The sequence below is a fragment of the Alosa sapidissima genome, chromosome 1 (assembly GCF_018492685.1).
Source record: "Alosa sapidissima isolate fAloSap1 chromosome 1, fAloSap1.pri, whole genome shotgun sequence".
Classification (NCBI taxonomy): Eukaryota; Metazoa; Chordata; class Actinopteri; order Clupeiformes; family Clupeidae; genus Alosa; species Alosa sapidissima.
Window position 1 is genome coordinate 46,488,075 of NC_055957.1, and position 17,082 is coordinate 46,505,156.

Here is a 17,082-nt window from a genome sequence, read left to right on the forward strand (position 1 = left end):
TTTACTGTCACATAGGCTATAAGCTATAGCCATAGCCTATGCATTGCTAATGGACCACCCTATTTCCATGCAGGATGCTCTCCTAGCCTTGCATCTAGGGTGACCACCTGCTAATAATCCCAAGGGGGGACAAGGGCTATGTTTCTGAGGGACAATGTGAGACACTGCCTGGCGCGGCGGTGCCCCCACCTCACGACTCATATGATGCTCATCTGATAGTGGTTTACCCATTTCTAGCACATATCCACCGTACATGGTATATTAATAATGCCCTCCCCTAAACATGTGTAATTGCTGATGTATCATGAATAGGCCAACCAATGTGTATTCTTTTTCTAAATAAAGATTCATAATACTTTGAACATTCAGTGAATTGACAGATCCACTTCCACTTACGATTTAGGCCTACTTTAGCTAGGCCTATTTCATTTTATTTATTTCTCATTACCATTTATTCACTTTAAATAAATTATAATGTAAAGAAGGAGCTGTAAAAAACGATAAGGGGGAGGAAGGATGTTGAACTTGCATGTTAGTAAAGGCAGGCACAGGGGGAAAAAACTGTTCAGTGTTCTGGGTAGCCTAACATTTCAGCCACTTGGCCTAACGTAGGCTACCGCAGTGGATAACGTTAACGTTAGTGAAGGTAACGGTAACGTTAAACCTCTTTCAAGTAGGCCTATGGCTAATGAAATCTCTGATAACATCAATCCACAGCAATGAAATGTATGCTTTGAGTGGTAATGATAGGTAGATGTTTGGTAGCCTATTCGTAGGTCCTTATGATTTCCAGTGAATATAAACATCATTCAAACACTGCTCAAGTAGCTAAATTAAATGTGTGTAATTGGTCGCGTATGTAACTCTTCTCGACTTAGGTCTATACTTTGTTAAATTTAACATCTCCACAATTTAAATGAGAAAACCATGTCAACAAATTACCTACGACGGACCTTACACCTAGGGAGAGGGGGGTGTAATTTAAGTCATAACTTACCAGAGCCCGTCTACGGATTCTCTGGTGTTACGTTGAAACTATTGAATTTGGTGCAACCCGATACATTTTAGTAGCTCGTTAACTTCAACGTGCCAGTTTACGTTAGAACTGAGCTAAGATGGAACTTACGGTCAACCGGCTGCAGGATATAGAGCGACCAATTTTATGTTGAGCAAGCATTGATTATGCGTGACACAGTCTCAATTTGCGGGACGCATGAATATGGCTTCAAACGCGCGCGCACGCGCTACGCGGGACGGGTGGTCACCCTACTTGCATCTCATCGACCACACTAGTCGGAGTCCTAGCGGCGGAGGACAACATAGCGTAGCCTATTGCACTGGCTCTTAAACAATGCCGTTTGAGAGAGTAGGTACCGGTATATTAGTTACCGTTTTTGTGGTTAGACTGACATGTGCCTATACGAGTCAGCCTATTTTTGATATGGACCCAATTCGACCCGAGTCATCTTTGTTGAAGCCCAAAGTCTTGATTGCCATACTTGCTCGAAATGCAGAACATAGTTTACCTTTCTATCTGGGATGCATAGACAGACTGGACTACCCCAAGGATCGCATCGCAATTTGGTATGACATATCAGATTTCTAATGTTTTAATTTTAGATTTAAACTCATTTAGATAAAAGAAAATCACATAGCATGTTCGTAAAATTCTAACCTTCTCCCTTGATAACAAAATAATACTTAAATACATTTCTAGATGGAGTTTAAATGGTGAAGTTAAATGTATACTGAAAATGGCTTTAGAATGCTTAAACTGTATTTTTTTTGTTTTCCAAACCTATTTTCCAGCTTATTATCATACCAACCTAGAACAGAACATTTTACTGGAACTTGTTTCTTTCAGTTAGGTTTCAAACTGTCACAACTGAATATGAATGATAAATAGAAAAAAAAAGCCATTTGTGGTGGATTCATTTTGTTGCAAGAGACACTGTGTAAGAGACCAGAGGCTTTCTGCATTGCCTGTCTGAAGCACTTGGGGAAAGTTAGCAAAGCAAACAGTAGCGCAGAGTGGAAAAGCAATGACAGGAGTCACAGCACAGTGCAGGAATGCTGTGGGCAACACAGGCAAGAGAGAGGTGAGAATGAGGTGCTCACCATTTGCCCATGTGGGCGCCGTTTGTTTTGCAACAATAGGAAAACTGATAGCACCAAAGAAGCCTCATCTATCTGATCTGAGGACTGTATATCTTATCTGCATTAGGTTAACAAACATATCAGTTCCTTTTGCCATGTGCATTCTGTACTGTACAGGTCACAGCACCATTTGGCCCAAGGGCACAGCATGATGCTGAAGATATTAAATATTATAACATGGTGTTTTTTGCAGGGCAGCCACAGATCACAATGTGGACAACACAACGGCAATGCTACAGGACTGGCTGAGTGCAGTAGACAGCCATTACCACACGGCTGAGTTGAGGACCACAGAGGAGTCCAGGTAAGCTTGCGCTGTATTCACTGCACTTCTACTTCTACCTGGCAGCCACCTACTAAATGACAGAGTTCAGTTTCAGAAGACTGCTGTGCCACTGTATTAGAGTGTATTATTTCACGAAAGCATTACACTTTCAGGTTTAGGAACAATTCACAACCCCACATGGTTGATACAGAAATTACGACCCTGAAATATATCAGCCAGAAAATGTAAAAAAGCCTGAAAACCAGGACGCTTAATAATCAGTGACTGCTGTGTGTGACTTCCTTTGCAGTGCATTGTTTGGTGAGGAGGGGCCGAAGCACTGGGCTGACTCCAGGTATACCCACGTGCTGAAGCTGAGACAGGCAGCGCTGAGGAGAGCCAAGGCCCTGTGGGCAGACTACATACTGGTGAGACACCAGCCAGCAGCTATCCTTTCACTGCCCCCTATTTTGTCATGCTTTATCTACCGGCCATATACATTATATTTTATGCTCTTCCACAGCTGTCCAGTTGTCACTGAAGTATATACGGTGTCAGAAACATTAAGTAGTCAGATACACAATTTTGTCTTTCCCCTGGTTTTGATCTTTAATTTGTTTCCAGTGGTTGCATTATGTTCAACCACTTTTTGCCACTGGTTTTATTTTGTTTTGATGTATCTTGTGTTGCAAAGGCCTTTGTTTATCTGAAGGTACAGTGCTGAGCATCTCCCTCTTCATGTTATCAAGGAAGGTCATGAGATCAATTAGTTGGAAAAGACATCTTGCATGTGATTTATACATTTTGATACAGTATATACTTTCCTTTATACATTTATTATATGCAGGCCTACAGTATATAATTAGTAATTTACACCATAGTTATAAGTTGGCATTTGAAAAAAATATATATATACAGTGAACAACTGATTTTGTGCTGTTGAAGTTTGCAGACAGTGACAATTTGCTGACAAATCCAGAAGTGTTGACACTGTTGATGGCTGAGAACAAGACTCTGGTGGCTCCCATGCTGGAATCCCGTACCCTGTACTCCAACTTCTGGTGTGGCATGACTCCCCAGGTACACATTGTCTTTGTTTACCTCCTGTGTTTCACATTTTATGAACTAATTATTTGAAATTGTTTCGTAGTGAAATTGAAATGAAATTGTAGTGATATGTTTCAGCAGCATGGCTTTCTCAGAGTGTTGGTCTGTCATGTCTCTTTCTCCACAGGGTTATTATAAACGCACCCCCGAGTACATACCCATCAGAGACGGGAAGCGCGATGGATGTCACGCCGTTCCCATGGTGCACTCCACATTCCTTCTGGACTTGCGGCGGAAAGCCAGCAGACATCTGGCTTTCTACCCAGTCCATCACCTTTACCCCTGGATTATGGATGACATCATGGTCTTCTCCTTCTCAGCTAGGCAAGCAGGTCAGTACAGGAGGAACCTGAACCAACTGCTAAGCTTCCTGGAGTGGGTGACAACCTGTTACGTTAATCATGATATATTGTGCAGAATATAGAGCACTGTACCACAGTCTACCATTGTAATTCAGTATACTTTTAGTAAGATTCAGAAAAGACCTCCTTCTGAGTGTCTGCTTAAAATGAAACTCAGGTGTTGGTAAACAGTCCTGGCTCTGTAAATTAGAGGCAAATAAAGGGGCCTGGGCTGAGTCATACACAATTCCAGCCAAACAACATGACCCCAGGAGCTCGGCTGTTAAGCTATATCAACTGCGTTTATCCAGACCTACCTTTAAAAGAATCTTGTCTCCTGTTTCTCCTCTACTTGGAATTCTGAAACATTCCATTCTGTTGTGAAAATTAGACATCCATGAATGAGTGTAATTGATTTGTAAAGACATGTAAAAGATCGCTGTCTATAATTAGTGTCTCTTGACTGTAATTTCTCTCTATTCTCTATGTGACCATGCATAGGTGTGCAGATGTTTGTGTGTAACAAAGAACATTATGGGTACCTGCCTGTACCACTGAAGCCTGATCAAAACCTGGAGGAGGAAGTGGAAAGCTTTTCTCACACCGTCTCTGAGGCTTTGAGTACGTTTTACATTATCACCCTCAGAGACACTGTACCAACTGACTTAGCATTATACAGTTTACAGTATAGTCTGTAAAGACTATGGTAATGGTAATTTTGTAATATTTTGATTATTGCTTTAGATTATAAACATAGATGAAATAAAAAAAAAAACCTTTGGGGCCCTAATTTAAATGCTTATTTAAATTCATTCTATGAGCAAAGTTCTTGTGCATGAATGGGCATCATGTGATCATCATGTGGCGTGAGACCGCTTTTAGCTGACCTATCGATGTTTGTGCTTAGGATCTTTCTCATGGTATCAAATTTGTAAATAGATTTTGCATAGTTATCAAGCAAGCTTTAGTTAGACTTTGTACTTTGCCCAACATTTAAGTTAGGGCCCTTGATGGAACCTGTCTGAAAATATGCAGAGTATGCTAAATCAATAAGCTTCAATTTCTTTCTCTCTCTCTATTTCCTCTCTTTTACTGTCTCTATGTACTCTCAGTCCTCTCACTGAGGAGAGAGAAGTTTCACTTTTCTGTGACGTTTCTGTCTCATTCCTCCGACAGTAGAGTTCGCCTCATGCCGCCAACTATCTTCTACCTTCAATGAGTCTTTTTCCCTCCTCACAGTACTTCCTACTTGCATAACTGACCTGCCAGGAACAATCTGGCTTCACTCTTATCTCCGCTCCTCTTTTCATCTCTCAATTACAAATGACCCAACATAAGCCAGTCACAAGTTCAGCCATCATGATTCCTGTTAAAGTATGCCACTTTTTTTAAGATATGTTTTATTTTATTGACAAATCATCAAAGTAATAGATGTAATAATAGATGGTCACATTTGTTTGTTTTATAGTGAGGTATGACTTGATTTGGACAATGAAACTGATAATATTATACATGTAATACATACACTGTAATATAAACATTGAAAAGTGATTAGACATACCGTTAATATGAAACTTATCATACCGTTAATGTGAAACTTATGTTCGAAGCACACTGGGCCTGACCAACACAAATTCTCTCTTCATATGAATTTGTCAGCAAACACCCTGATGACTGATTTCTTTTACAGTTGAGTATACTTTGGAACCATCACATTTCTTGCATGCCCGACCTAGGCAGAAGGATAAAATGGTTTTTGATGAGGTAAATAAACATTTCCTGCAACACCTTTACCTTACCTTTTCTCACCATCTTGCATTTGTAGGCTACAAAGGGATTTTTAATTTGTATTCCTCCTCACTCGTAAGGCGCACAACTGCTTTACACTGTTGCTCTGCTAGAATTTGCATTGTTGCTTTGAAATCTGCCTTCACAAGGCATTGCACTGGAATGAATAACACACTGATCAGATTATAAAACTCAGATGTAGCTCTGTAAGATTATGTCCAGCCAAAATGATTTAAATGGGCATTTAAGTGGGACAGACCACAGGCTAGATTGTGATGGATGCCTATGATTCAATTAAGGACGTACATATGAGTATATATAGTCATTGCCATTGCCTACTATGTATCTGGATCTACATATGGCACTGTTACAATTATGAGTGACCCACCATGTGTAAAATTCATGTAGCTTTTGCTATAACTCTAACTTGTCCATTGTTAGATCTACTTGATCAATCTGAAACGCAGGCCGGACCGGAGGAAGAGGATGTTGAGCACGTTGGATGCTCTGGGCCTTCAGGCTACACTAACTGATGCCGTGGATGGCAAGTACGACAGAAGAACTTGCATTTATTTTTGTTTGTTGTTTTATGGTTTAGGTGATTTATTTTTGTTTGTTGTTTATGGTTTAGGTGATTCCCATTAGCTGAACCATATACAGCCCCACTATTCTTCCCGGGGTCGAGCATAACCTGTGATGTTTATTTGAAAGGTCAATGTACATATGTATGATGGCGTTGCTCAACACAGTTTGCAAGAGGTCTCCCTCTCTCCCCTTTTCTTTCCTCCTCCGTTTCTCCTCTCACAGAGCTCTGAACACCTCTCAGTTGCTGGCACTTGGCATTCACATGCTCCCCAACTACAAAGACCCATATTCTGACCGTGTCCTGACAAGAGGCGAGATCGGATGTTTCCTGAGTCATTACAACATCTGGAAACAGGTGCTTCTTGCCACACACTTCATCCACACACTCTCAGTGCAGCACCGGGTTAGCATTTGGCTACCCTCAAAGCACTGTGTCTCAGTCACTTTTATTGTTTCCAAGATGGTAGAGAAAGGACAGCAGCAAGTACTCCTGCTGGAGGATGATGTACGATTTGAGCCTCGCTTCAAGAGCCGTCTGATCACAATCATGCAGGACGTAAAGGCAGCTGGTCTTGACTGGGACCTCATGTGAGATCCATGTGCTTCCACTTTACCTTTCCACATTTACACATTCATACAGACTCAGTGAAATTAATTTGACTTCCCTGTGCTACTTTGGAGGAGGGAATAAAACTCTTCCAGTATCTCCATATGTTACGAACATTTCCAAACTGTACCTCACCATACCTGCTTGTGTTTTTTTTTCATGATTGGTTATGGTTCTTGGCAGACTCTTTTGTCCAAAGCAACATACAACAATAACAGTAAACATTGTCATCAAAATTAACAGTTTAAGTAGCCATGTAGCTTACATTAAAAAAAAAACACATTTTCACCCTCCATAATCTCTGCAGTTTCATCTTTCCCCCTCATACTAAATCTTTTTCATTTGACCCCACTTCTTTCTCTTTCAGCTATGTGGGCCGGAAGAGGCTGCAGGTGAAGGAGCCTGAGCGCTGGGTGGAGGGGGTAAAGAACCTGGTGCACCCAGACTACTCGTACTGGACCCTGGGATACGCCCTCTCTCTGCAGGGGGCTCGGAAGCTTCTCCAGGCAGAGCCCTTTGGCAAGATTCTGCCCGTGGATGAGTTTCTTCCCCTCATGTTTGACAAGCACCCCAAGTTAGTTTTACTCTGTCTTTACTTATATATTTTTAAATTTTAAATAAAAGATAAATGTCACTCTCATGTCACAATCTGTACACTTTTGTTAGTTCAACAATCTGCAAAGCTTAAAACCAAATTGTTGGCATGTATTAACTATTTTTGAGCCTTTTTTGAAAAAGGCCCTTACGCCCTTGTGTGTAATTCTGTATTCCTGTATCTCCCTCTCTTGCTGTGTTCAGGGAGGAGTACATGTCCCACTTTGAGAACAGGGACCTGAAGGCCTTTTCTGTGGAGCCTCTCTTGCTCTTCCCCACACATTACACGGGCGAGCCGGGCTACACCAGCGACACGGAGACCTCCAACATCTGGGACAACGAGGGGGTGAGCACCGACTGGGACCGGCAGAGTGCCCAGAAGAACCACGCCGGTCCCCGCTCTCCCGTCTCAAGCTCCCCCAGCAGCAGTGGCAGTCAGAGGGATGAACTCTGATCAAAATAACATTTTCAAAAACTAAAACGAGATGGGAGGGAAAAAACAAGATGAAGACCATTCTAAACTATATCTGTAATCTCTTAATCCTGCTACTGCAGTTGGGATCCACGACACTGTTTGCATGTGTTTACAAGTCATAGTTTGTATTCACATGGGTGATGACACCACATTCCTACTGCCTAAGGTTAACTGGAGCAGGTGCATGCGTATGATTTGGTAAAGAAACAGGTCTGAAACATGGGAGCAGGATTGAGAGACACTCTGATGTGAACTGCTCTGGTGGTTTGCTCACAGCCCTGCGTCTTTTTAGGTTTGCTCACAGTTTCACACATAGTGCACTACTCACTGACTACTGAGGAAAATCTCAGGTGATAAATGGAGCCTTGATGTATGAAAGAGAATGATAAAAAACAGGCCTTTTCAGTTGTTTATTTAATAATGTGTCCTAATTTCCCTTTGAACATGGTCCAGCAAGATTTAAAGAATGGTTTGGGTGCTGAGAATAACAAACTGAATACCCTAAACACTATAAACAAGCATGAAACATGACACGCAATACAGTTGACATTTCTAATTGAATCTTAATATTTTATTTATTATTTAAAAAGCACTGGCAGTTCTGTTTGAGGCAAAACAAATATTAGTAATGTTTGATACCACAACATAAGCTATGAAAAAAAGAATATTTAAAATCACACAAATAATAGGATATAATAAATAAATCCAAAAGAATACAAAGAAACAAAAAATGCTTATACGTAGGTGCTGCATGACGAATTCCCATGTATGAAAATTTTTTTTTTAAATCGCTTTGCTTTTGTTTGAAACACCTGAGCAGATTGAGCATTTAGGTCCACAGTCCTCTGTAAAACATAATACTATAATAGTATAGCATAGTTATTGACCATGACCAACATTTCCTTAGATAACTCAGACTCTGGGGGAAGCAAGAGTTCCACAGTGTTGAGTAAAGGTAAGTAAAGCATATGGGTAGGCTGGACAACATCAACACCCAACATCATATCATTCTGCATCACAACCTCTGATTTGGGTTCAGCAAGTGTGCTGTGGCAGAGTTGATTATTAAGACTCTGTCACAGATGGATCACTAGCAGGGGGAAGTCTTAACTCTCTAGTCTAGAGCAGCTGCTATCAGGTCATTTACCATTCCTACGTCATTCACATGGCACTACCTTTAATTATTGCTAGCAAAATTCCAACCTACTGAAAATCTTTTATTATAGTCAACGTTGCATTTATGCTCATAATATCACCCTTAGCAGGGACTAAACTATGCCTATAATTCAATGTTACGGACAGCACTGTACAAACAAACAACAACAACAAAAAAAAACAGAACAGAAAGAAAATGACCAGTGCATGGAGAAAGACTCTATGGCTCCAGTTGAAATTCTGAAAAGAGGGTGGCGCAGGGTCCATTTAGATTTTGGATATATCATATTCAGTGAAATATGTGATGCACATTGGTTTCAACTGAGAATCATCTTGGTCACAGAAAATATGTTGTAAACATCATGAAGGTCCTGAATAGATGCAATGCCAACAGTCTCTTTCCTTACATATCTTCCCATACATACATATAGCTTTTACGGATACAAAACCTAAGCGGATAAATAGGGGCAGTGGGGAATGAAATTCAACAAAGTGTATGGATGACAAAGCATGGTTTTTTTGATGTTCATGTACACATGAGGACCTTCGTAAAATCATTTTGGGAGTACATATTTTTGCATTAATTCCAATACATACATTACAAAGGAAATAGGTCTGGTTTGGTTTTGTTGCTCATTTCCACAAGGGCATTTGCCATTTCATTCTAAATAACTGCCAGCAGTTATCTAAAGCAGTCTACAGACTGCTGCACATCATTGCATGGACAAGCAGCAATGCTCTTTCAAGTCAAGCAGATACAGCTGTAACTGGAGAAACAGTGATAGAATACAACGTGCTGTTACAGTATCAGATAAAACATATACTGTGCAGGAGCACAAGTGAGGAAGACTTTTGGCAGACACTGCCTGTACTGCCCTCTACAGGCTTCCTCAGTTCTCAATGAGATCCTGCTATGGAGGCCAAACCCATGGACCCTTTGTGTATGTATGTCCAAAGAATGCCTAAAGCCAAATTCCTGAAAATATCTGGAGGAGGAAAAAAATTTACTGACTGCTACATTTAAAAACCAAACAAATAAAATCTAAACTCAACAATCAATTTCCATTGCCCTTGCCTAAGCACATGGACAAAGGTGCATATTAAGGATAAGCATTGGTTTATTGTGATAGACCTCAGTTCAGTTCCACAGTGTTCATTTATAGAAGCACATTTAAACAGTGTATCCTATCACACTTGCAGGCAAATAGCATTTATAAACAAACACCATTACGAAAAGTGCAATCTTGCATATGTGTATATCTTTAGTTGTGTTGTGCCATGTGGCTTATACATCTGTAGAAAAATGTTAACCTGTAAACAATGGTGCAAAGTAAGTTATGAAATAGTTTAAGGCTTTCTGAGTTTTCCTGATGTGTTTTGTTCTCTGAGATAATGTACATCCACAGACTGGCCTGTGCGGAAAGTAGATTGTTCTCCCCTTCATCTCTAGCAAATGAAAAAATGGGGAAGTAAACAAAGTCATAAACACACACACACACATACACACACACACACTCACACAAAACCCAAGCAGCGCTATACTAAGTGTATACTCGGTCACCCCTAATATAAGGACTATAACTTATCAATAGGTTTTACTCCTTGTAGTACTTTTGATACCATCTCTACTGTTGTAGCTGGAAGCATATAGGCATGTATATACACATTTATATATATAGAATGGCATCAGAATTCAACACGATGCTACACCATGTGCCAACGCGTGAACATTTTATGGTTCCTAGAAACAAAAAGTTGCTCTACACTTAGAAGTACATCTAGAAAAATCAACACACCACTCTCAACCATTTTTGGGTGCTAAGTGTTGACTGGAATTCAAGAGTTATTATTATTGAAAATATTATAAATGTAAATAGCAATCATTTAAAACTAAAGTCAAAAAGTTTTGCAGTGGAAACAGGAATACATAGTCATACAGTGTTTCCTCATCCCACTGATAAGCTGGGCTTATTTCAGGCTTTAAGAGCCCCCCTTATAGTGAGGGCTATCTGCACTGACCAGTTGGGTTGACAGCTTAAGTGGACATGTGCATCCACTTCTCATAAACATAGCAAAGCAGAGTTGTGAAGCTGACACTAACATTTAAAGCAAAGCAGCCAGCCCTGCCAATGGCACTGATTTAGCCATGTAAATAGCATGTGAGCACCTTTCTCATTCAGGTGTTCCAGTGCAGGAGGACACCAAGCTTCATCTTTGTCAGAGAGCTGTCAGAAAGAACAATAGCGGGGCTATGCTATAAGAGTGCAAATCACATAACTAAGGACTAGGGAATGTGGGACGTGGAACAAGGGGGGGAAACATCACCATGCACTACACTGTAGTGACCCTACAGCTGTGACGCAAAACCCTGGTTAAAAAAAAAAAATCACTAGTTGTATGCGAGCATCAAGCAAGGCCAATTAGCAATACGACTTCTTCGAATGTCCTGCATAGAGTGAGAAATCGAAAACAGACCTTGAAAGCATTTGCCACATGCTTAATGGTCTCGTGCCATTTAGATCAGACGTCTGGATGTGCTTCTAAATGTGTAAATTCAAGATCAAAAAGATCTAATGTTAACATATGTGAATGGGTAATGGTTAATATATGGATCACCATGAGCTTTCACTAGTGCCACAATTACAAGTGTTGGTTGTTGCGCCACTCGAAGGGGGTAACCAAGAGAGCACAGAATCACTCACTCACACATTTTCTCTCTCTAAACAAAGCATTTGCATTACATGCATGGAGAACTGAAGGAGCACAGAAGATCCCTGCAGCTGTGAGTGTTCGAAGTCAAAGAAACATCAAAAGTTATGAGGCTCTGTGTTGTAAAGCATAAGTGGTTGGTTTCCTTGTGGACAAGGACGAGGCCCAGGCCGGGGAAGGAGAACCGAACAGAGGATGGCAGCCTGGATGAGCTGGTTCAACTGAGGGAGTGGCTGCCTCCCCCTGCCCCCGTGGGACCCATCTGGACCAGACCTGAGGGATTCACTGAGGCTCCGCTGGAGCAGCGGTGGCCCCACTGACCTTGCGCCCAATCATGGAGGGTTGGAAGCCGGGGTGGCGGCGGGCGTGCTTGTTGAGGTGGTCACTGCGCATGAAGCGCTTGTCGCAGAGCGGGCACAGGAATCGCTTTTCGCCCGTGTGGGTACGTGTGTGGCGTGCCAATTCGTCTGACCGAGCAAATTTCTTCTCACAGTCGGGCCAGGTACAAGGAAATGGTCTTTCACCTGAAAGATAAGAGATAGTACTAAGTAGGCTACATCACTTACAGACAAGCCTACAACCTATATTGGTGCACTTCACCTATAGCATTCTGCTGTGAAAGTATTTCCTTTCAACAAACCTGTCATATCCAACACCAAAGGTGTCATTTAGTGCATTCTTATGAGAATATGTTTTAGTTTCAGTGTCTCTGATTCCAACACAGATCCTTCATAAATATTTTATTTACACATTCACACTGAAATTCACACCGTTTGACCAACTGGCCTGACACTTTGCATAGTGTATTAGGCTCCCCATCACTGTGACATAGGAGGCCATAGGCTACTGACACAAGGATCCTAAAGAGGACCACATATCAATACTGGTCTTCATATCTCAACCAGCATCACACTGCACAAAGTTTAGAACTCAAATCCAATCGTCAGCAAAAGTACTGGAGCCTGTAGTCTTTACTACATAGCATTAGCTCAAGAAAAAGTTGTACAGGTCATACACACCCACGCCCTGTGCGGATTGGTTCGCATTATAAATACACGGATCAAATGACAACCTGCGTAACGTAACCACAACCACGTGTACAGCTCATACTCCAAATCTCTTCATATGCAAATGAAAGACCAGTCACTGTGTATTTTGGTCCTCCCTCGCTTCTTCCTTTGTTCGACAACGTCTTTGTTCCAGGGCCTCAGTCGGGATTTTTCCCTTATTTTAATGCCCACGGTACTCTAGCTTAAGATAAAAAAAAATACCACTAATTAATCGACTAAATATGTCTTTCTCAAAATAGCTTTAAAAAAAGGGAATGACAAGTGCCACACATGGCGTGCACGCCGGTGCGGACAAACAAGTAGGCTACCCAGGCCAAAAGTTAAATAAAATTACTGTATGGTCAATATAACTGTAAAAGGATACTGTTTGTTGAGTAGTACTACTACTTTGTGAGTAGTAGTGGCCTACCAAGTAAAGCGTCTTTGTGATGGATATCTACTTGGTCCCCTGAACGACATCGTGGCCACTAGTTGATGAAAACGTCAACCCTTTCACATACATAGCCTAACAAAGGATACATGTCGATGGTGCGTTTATAGGATGCTTGTGTTTGTTTAGACTTAAAGTTTTGATAAGTCAATGAAGTTGAACGAAAATAGGCCTACTCTATGCCTGGCCTCAAATAGTTTATTGAGTTTAGGCTACCATACCTGTGTGGGTTCTGATGTGCGCTTTCAGATGAGAAGATTTGCCATACACACGATCACAACCGTCGAAAGTACATGGGTGACGCTTGGTGGGCGAACGCGGTGCACCCCCTACCAAAATCTGTGTATTGTACTGTCCTGGGACTGGGGTGCCAGAGGGGGTCATGGTTGGGGTATGAGTGGTTGAGTCAGACAACGTGGTGTACCCGCTCTCTCCGCACGACGAATTGCTGCTATCCGAATAGGCCGACATTGGTCGAAATTTGCCGTGGAGATCAGTGAGGATTTCTGCGACCGACATCATGTTTGCCCCCTCCATTTTCAGGGTCTCCCGTACCTCCCTGTCCTCGTTTGACCCGTCTGGTTCCCCGGGTGGAAGGCCCTGAGGAGGGGCCTGGGGAGTCGCAGCCACCGGGGTGGGTCGATGGAGGACAGGGCCACTGGAAATCGACACCAGACACTCGGCAGCAAAATAATCCGAACAAGCAAACATTGACATGGTATATTTATAATGAAACGGAATGCTATCAAGCAAAAGGTTCGCCTCGTTTCCTGGGCAGCGCTGATCCTTTCAAAGATTTTCCAAATGGTCGGCCAAAAAACCTTAGCCTTTGCTATCCAATGGCGCCAATGCGTAAACTATGAAAATAATCGACCTTTTTAGATGCCAAGACCGAAAAACTGATAAAATAAAAGCAGGAAAACGCTACAGAGAGACGCTTTGCTTCTGTACCCAACGTGGTGTCCTACATTTCATTGTGTCTGCGAGTAAGCCGGTGAAACCTACGCCCCCCGGGAGAGGGAAACACGCAGCAAGTGACGTCGCACTGCAGGCGTGGAGCGTAGACTGAGGGATAGGAAATGGGCGGAGGTTCAGAGTCGGCATATAGCCGAAGCATATTCAGTAGCCTAGTGAAAGACAGAATCTATTAAGATAGCCTATTTTAATTTACCAGATGAACATCATAGGCTACAGGCCTATAGCCGTAATGTAAACATAAACATGTAATGTAATGTAGGCTACAAACAACATGAAATGTGGGCCTATAATGCACAGCCTACAACGTGACAACACACACGCAATGGGTGGGACATTACTAATTTAAAACCATGCTTTAGTTTTACGGCATGGTAGGCTAGCCTACTACTTGCCATAGATTAAGTAAAAAGTAGGCTAGCCATCTGGTTTTATTTGGCATTACAGAAATTCCATTGAACATAAGGTTCAATCATTAAAATGCAAAGTCCTTTTGGTTCCAGCACCCCTCATGCAAAGCTATAGCGCTGAGAAAATATCCCTGATGCTGAGATATTTCCAGCGGTTAAGCAAAATGGATCATTCACTCAAATATGCTGTTTCCACTTTCCGGTAGGTCCTTGTCTTCAGAGAATCATATCCTGGCAACTCATACTGCCATTGCCACACTAGTCAGGGGGCCTATATGGTTTCTGTGGGTTTGACATGTTAATTTTTGGAGAGTGGTTGGACTGTCTTTAGAGGTCATTGAACATGGAGAAAAATTATGTCTCCATTTTTTTACCTGTTTCAACCCTATTTTTTTGAAATGGTATATTTCACTGTAATTAACACCAATTTCGCCTAAATCACTGGCTATGCTGAATAAAGTTCACAAAACAGTTATTTTCAACAGTATGATTGTGTGTCAGTATTAAACAGCCAACTGTCACTGCTAGTGTCTCTCTTTCTCTTTCTCTCTTACACACACACACACACTCACCTGTCTGTTTGTCTATCTGATAATTTTACCCTTTCTTTTCTTAAGGAAAAAAAGTTGGATTGTCCGCACACTTGCTCCCATCAGGAATTTTTATTCACCCGTGTGTAACGTTTGGAGCTTATACGCTCTTCATCAGACTTGAATATCAGACAGACTGTCGCCATATTTAAACAAGTACAAAAGGTCACATGACCCATCAGAGACAAAAACAGACAAAAAGCATGTACTTATAGAAAAACATTTATATAATATACTTATTTTTTGCTTTATAAATAAGTACAAGCTTTCACCCTATCAGAATACTTGGCTGTGTATCAGGCCGCATTAGGCCGTCATAATAAGTAAACATGATATTGGCTTCTATTCAGTCTACAGGTTACTAATAATACACTTATATAAAGGAGACTACATTCACATTTATAAAATATAATATATAACCATATCCAAATAGCAATTCACACAGTCGAGTCGAGACACAACATCACATAATCAGTTACAGAAAGGGCCTAATACTGAAGTCTTCATTTTACCCTTTAGGTGCCACTGTATCCAGTGTGTAACTGAATAGACTCCAATATCATGTTTACTTATTATGACGGCCTAATGCGGCCTGATACACAGCCAAGTATTCTGATAGGATGGAAGCTTGTACTTATTTATTTAAAAAAAACAAAAAACAAAGTATATTATATGAATGTTTTTCTATAAGTACATGCTTTTTGTAGATATTATGATGTTGTGTATATATCTATATAAATGTTTTGTAAATCTATGTAATTATAGCCTATCACTCTGATGGGTCATGTGACCTTTTGTACTTGTTTAAATATGGCGACAGTCTGTCTTATATTTAAGTCTGATGAAGAGCGTATAAGCTCCAAACGTTACACACGGGTGAATAAGTCAATACAAATTCCTGATGGGAGCAAGTGTGCGGACAATCCACCTTTTTTCCTTTTCATAGCCTAGCACTTTTTGTCCAGCACCTGCCTTGGATGTGCGCACCAACAAACTACTTTTCATTTGACGACCCTTTCTTTTCTTCACACTTACATAGGCTACTGAAGGCCTTACAGACTTCAGCTGATACTAGCTATGTAAAAGTCTATTAAACTTGATTTAACAGAGATCTCTGCACTCTGTGCTCTGAATCGGTGTAGACAAGAACTGGCAGAGCAGGCTAGGCCTACACTCAAGCACACTAATAGGCATGAATTGATATTGAAGTATTATTTTTTTTAAGCGGACTTGTTAAAGAGATCAATTATCAGCCTAAAAATGTTTTATAATGTTGTATTGTTTATGTGGTCCACTTTTGCACACTACCTTGTAGAATATCTTTGCTTTTTGGCACCAAACCCTATGCTATAATACCAGCAATGTGAGGTTTATGGACAAAACACCAAATTTGACCTTTTCTGAATTTGACCTTTGATTTGGGTCCTTCAAAACCTTTTTTGTACTCTTAAGAACCACTAGAAGATATAATACTCTCCAAAAATTAACATGCGAATCCCACAAGCCCCCAAATTAGACACATAGGCCCCCCTACTACACAGGAAATCAGGTTTTATAGTTTGTTTTATGGGTATCCGTCTGTCAATCCTCCAGCAAGACAGTCTGGTTGTTGAAAGGCCTACATGCTGGAGCTGGTTGTCATTGGTTGATGATGTGGATGATGCCATCACTTATCTTCTACACAGGACACATTCTCACCTAGACAAGGGGAAAAGTACTGTGAGAATCATGTTCTTTGATTTCTCAAGTGCTTTTAACACCATCCAACCCCTCAGACTGGGAGACAAGCTCTTGCAGATGGGTGTGGACGCTAACCTGGTAACC

At 41.2% G+C, this 17,082-nt stretch overlaps 2 protein-coding genes across 2 annotated transcripts; one reads left to right on the forward strand and one right to left on the reverse strand.

Annotated features, from left to right (window-relative positions):
* The first annotated feature begins 1,314 nt into the window (after positions 1 to 1,314).
* Positions 1,315 to 8,332, forward strand: colgalt2a (collagen beta(1-O)galactosyltransferase 2a). The gene is made up of 12 exons (XM_042091152.1): positions 1,315 to 1,584; positions 2,351 to 2,461; positions 2,733 to 2,850; positions 3,368 to 3,502; positions 3,657 to 3,861; positions 4,372 to 4,491; positions 5,561 to 5,634; positions 6,100 to 6,206; positions 6,466 to 6,598; positions 6,704 to 6,831; positions 7,218 to 7,424; positions 7,649 to 8,332. The coding sequence occupies exons 1-12, from the start codon at positions 1,352 to 1,354 to the stop codon at positions 7,896 to 7,898; spliced, it is 1,821 nt and encodes a 606-aa protein (XP_041947086.1). The 5' UTR covers positions 1,315 to 1,351; the 3' UTR covers positions 7,899 to 8,332.
* zgc:153115 (uncharacterized protein LOC768186 homolog) lies at positions 8,317 to 14,262 on the reverse strand. The gene is made up of 2 exons (XM_042090979.1): positions 13,505 to 14,262; positions 8,317 to 12,307 (listed from the first exon to the last, which is right to left on the reverse strand). The coding sequence occupies exons 1-2, from the start codon at positions 13,998 to 14,000 to the stop codon at positions 12,066 to 12,068; spliced, it is 738 nt and encodes a 245-aa protein (XP_041946913.1). The 5' UTR covers positions 14,001 to 14,262; the 3' UTR covers positions 8,317 to 12,065.
* Between the last annotated feature and the right edge of the window lie 2,820 nt (positions 14,263 to 17,082).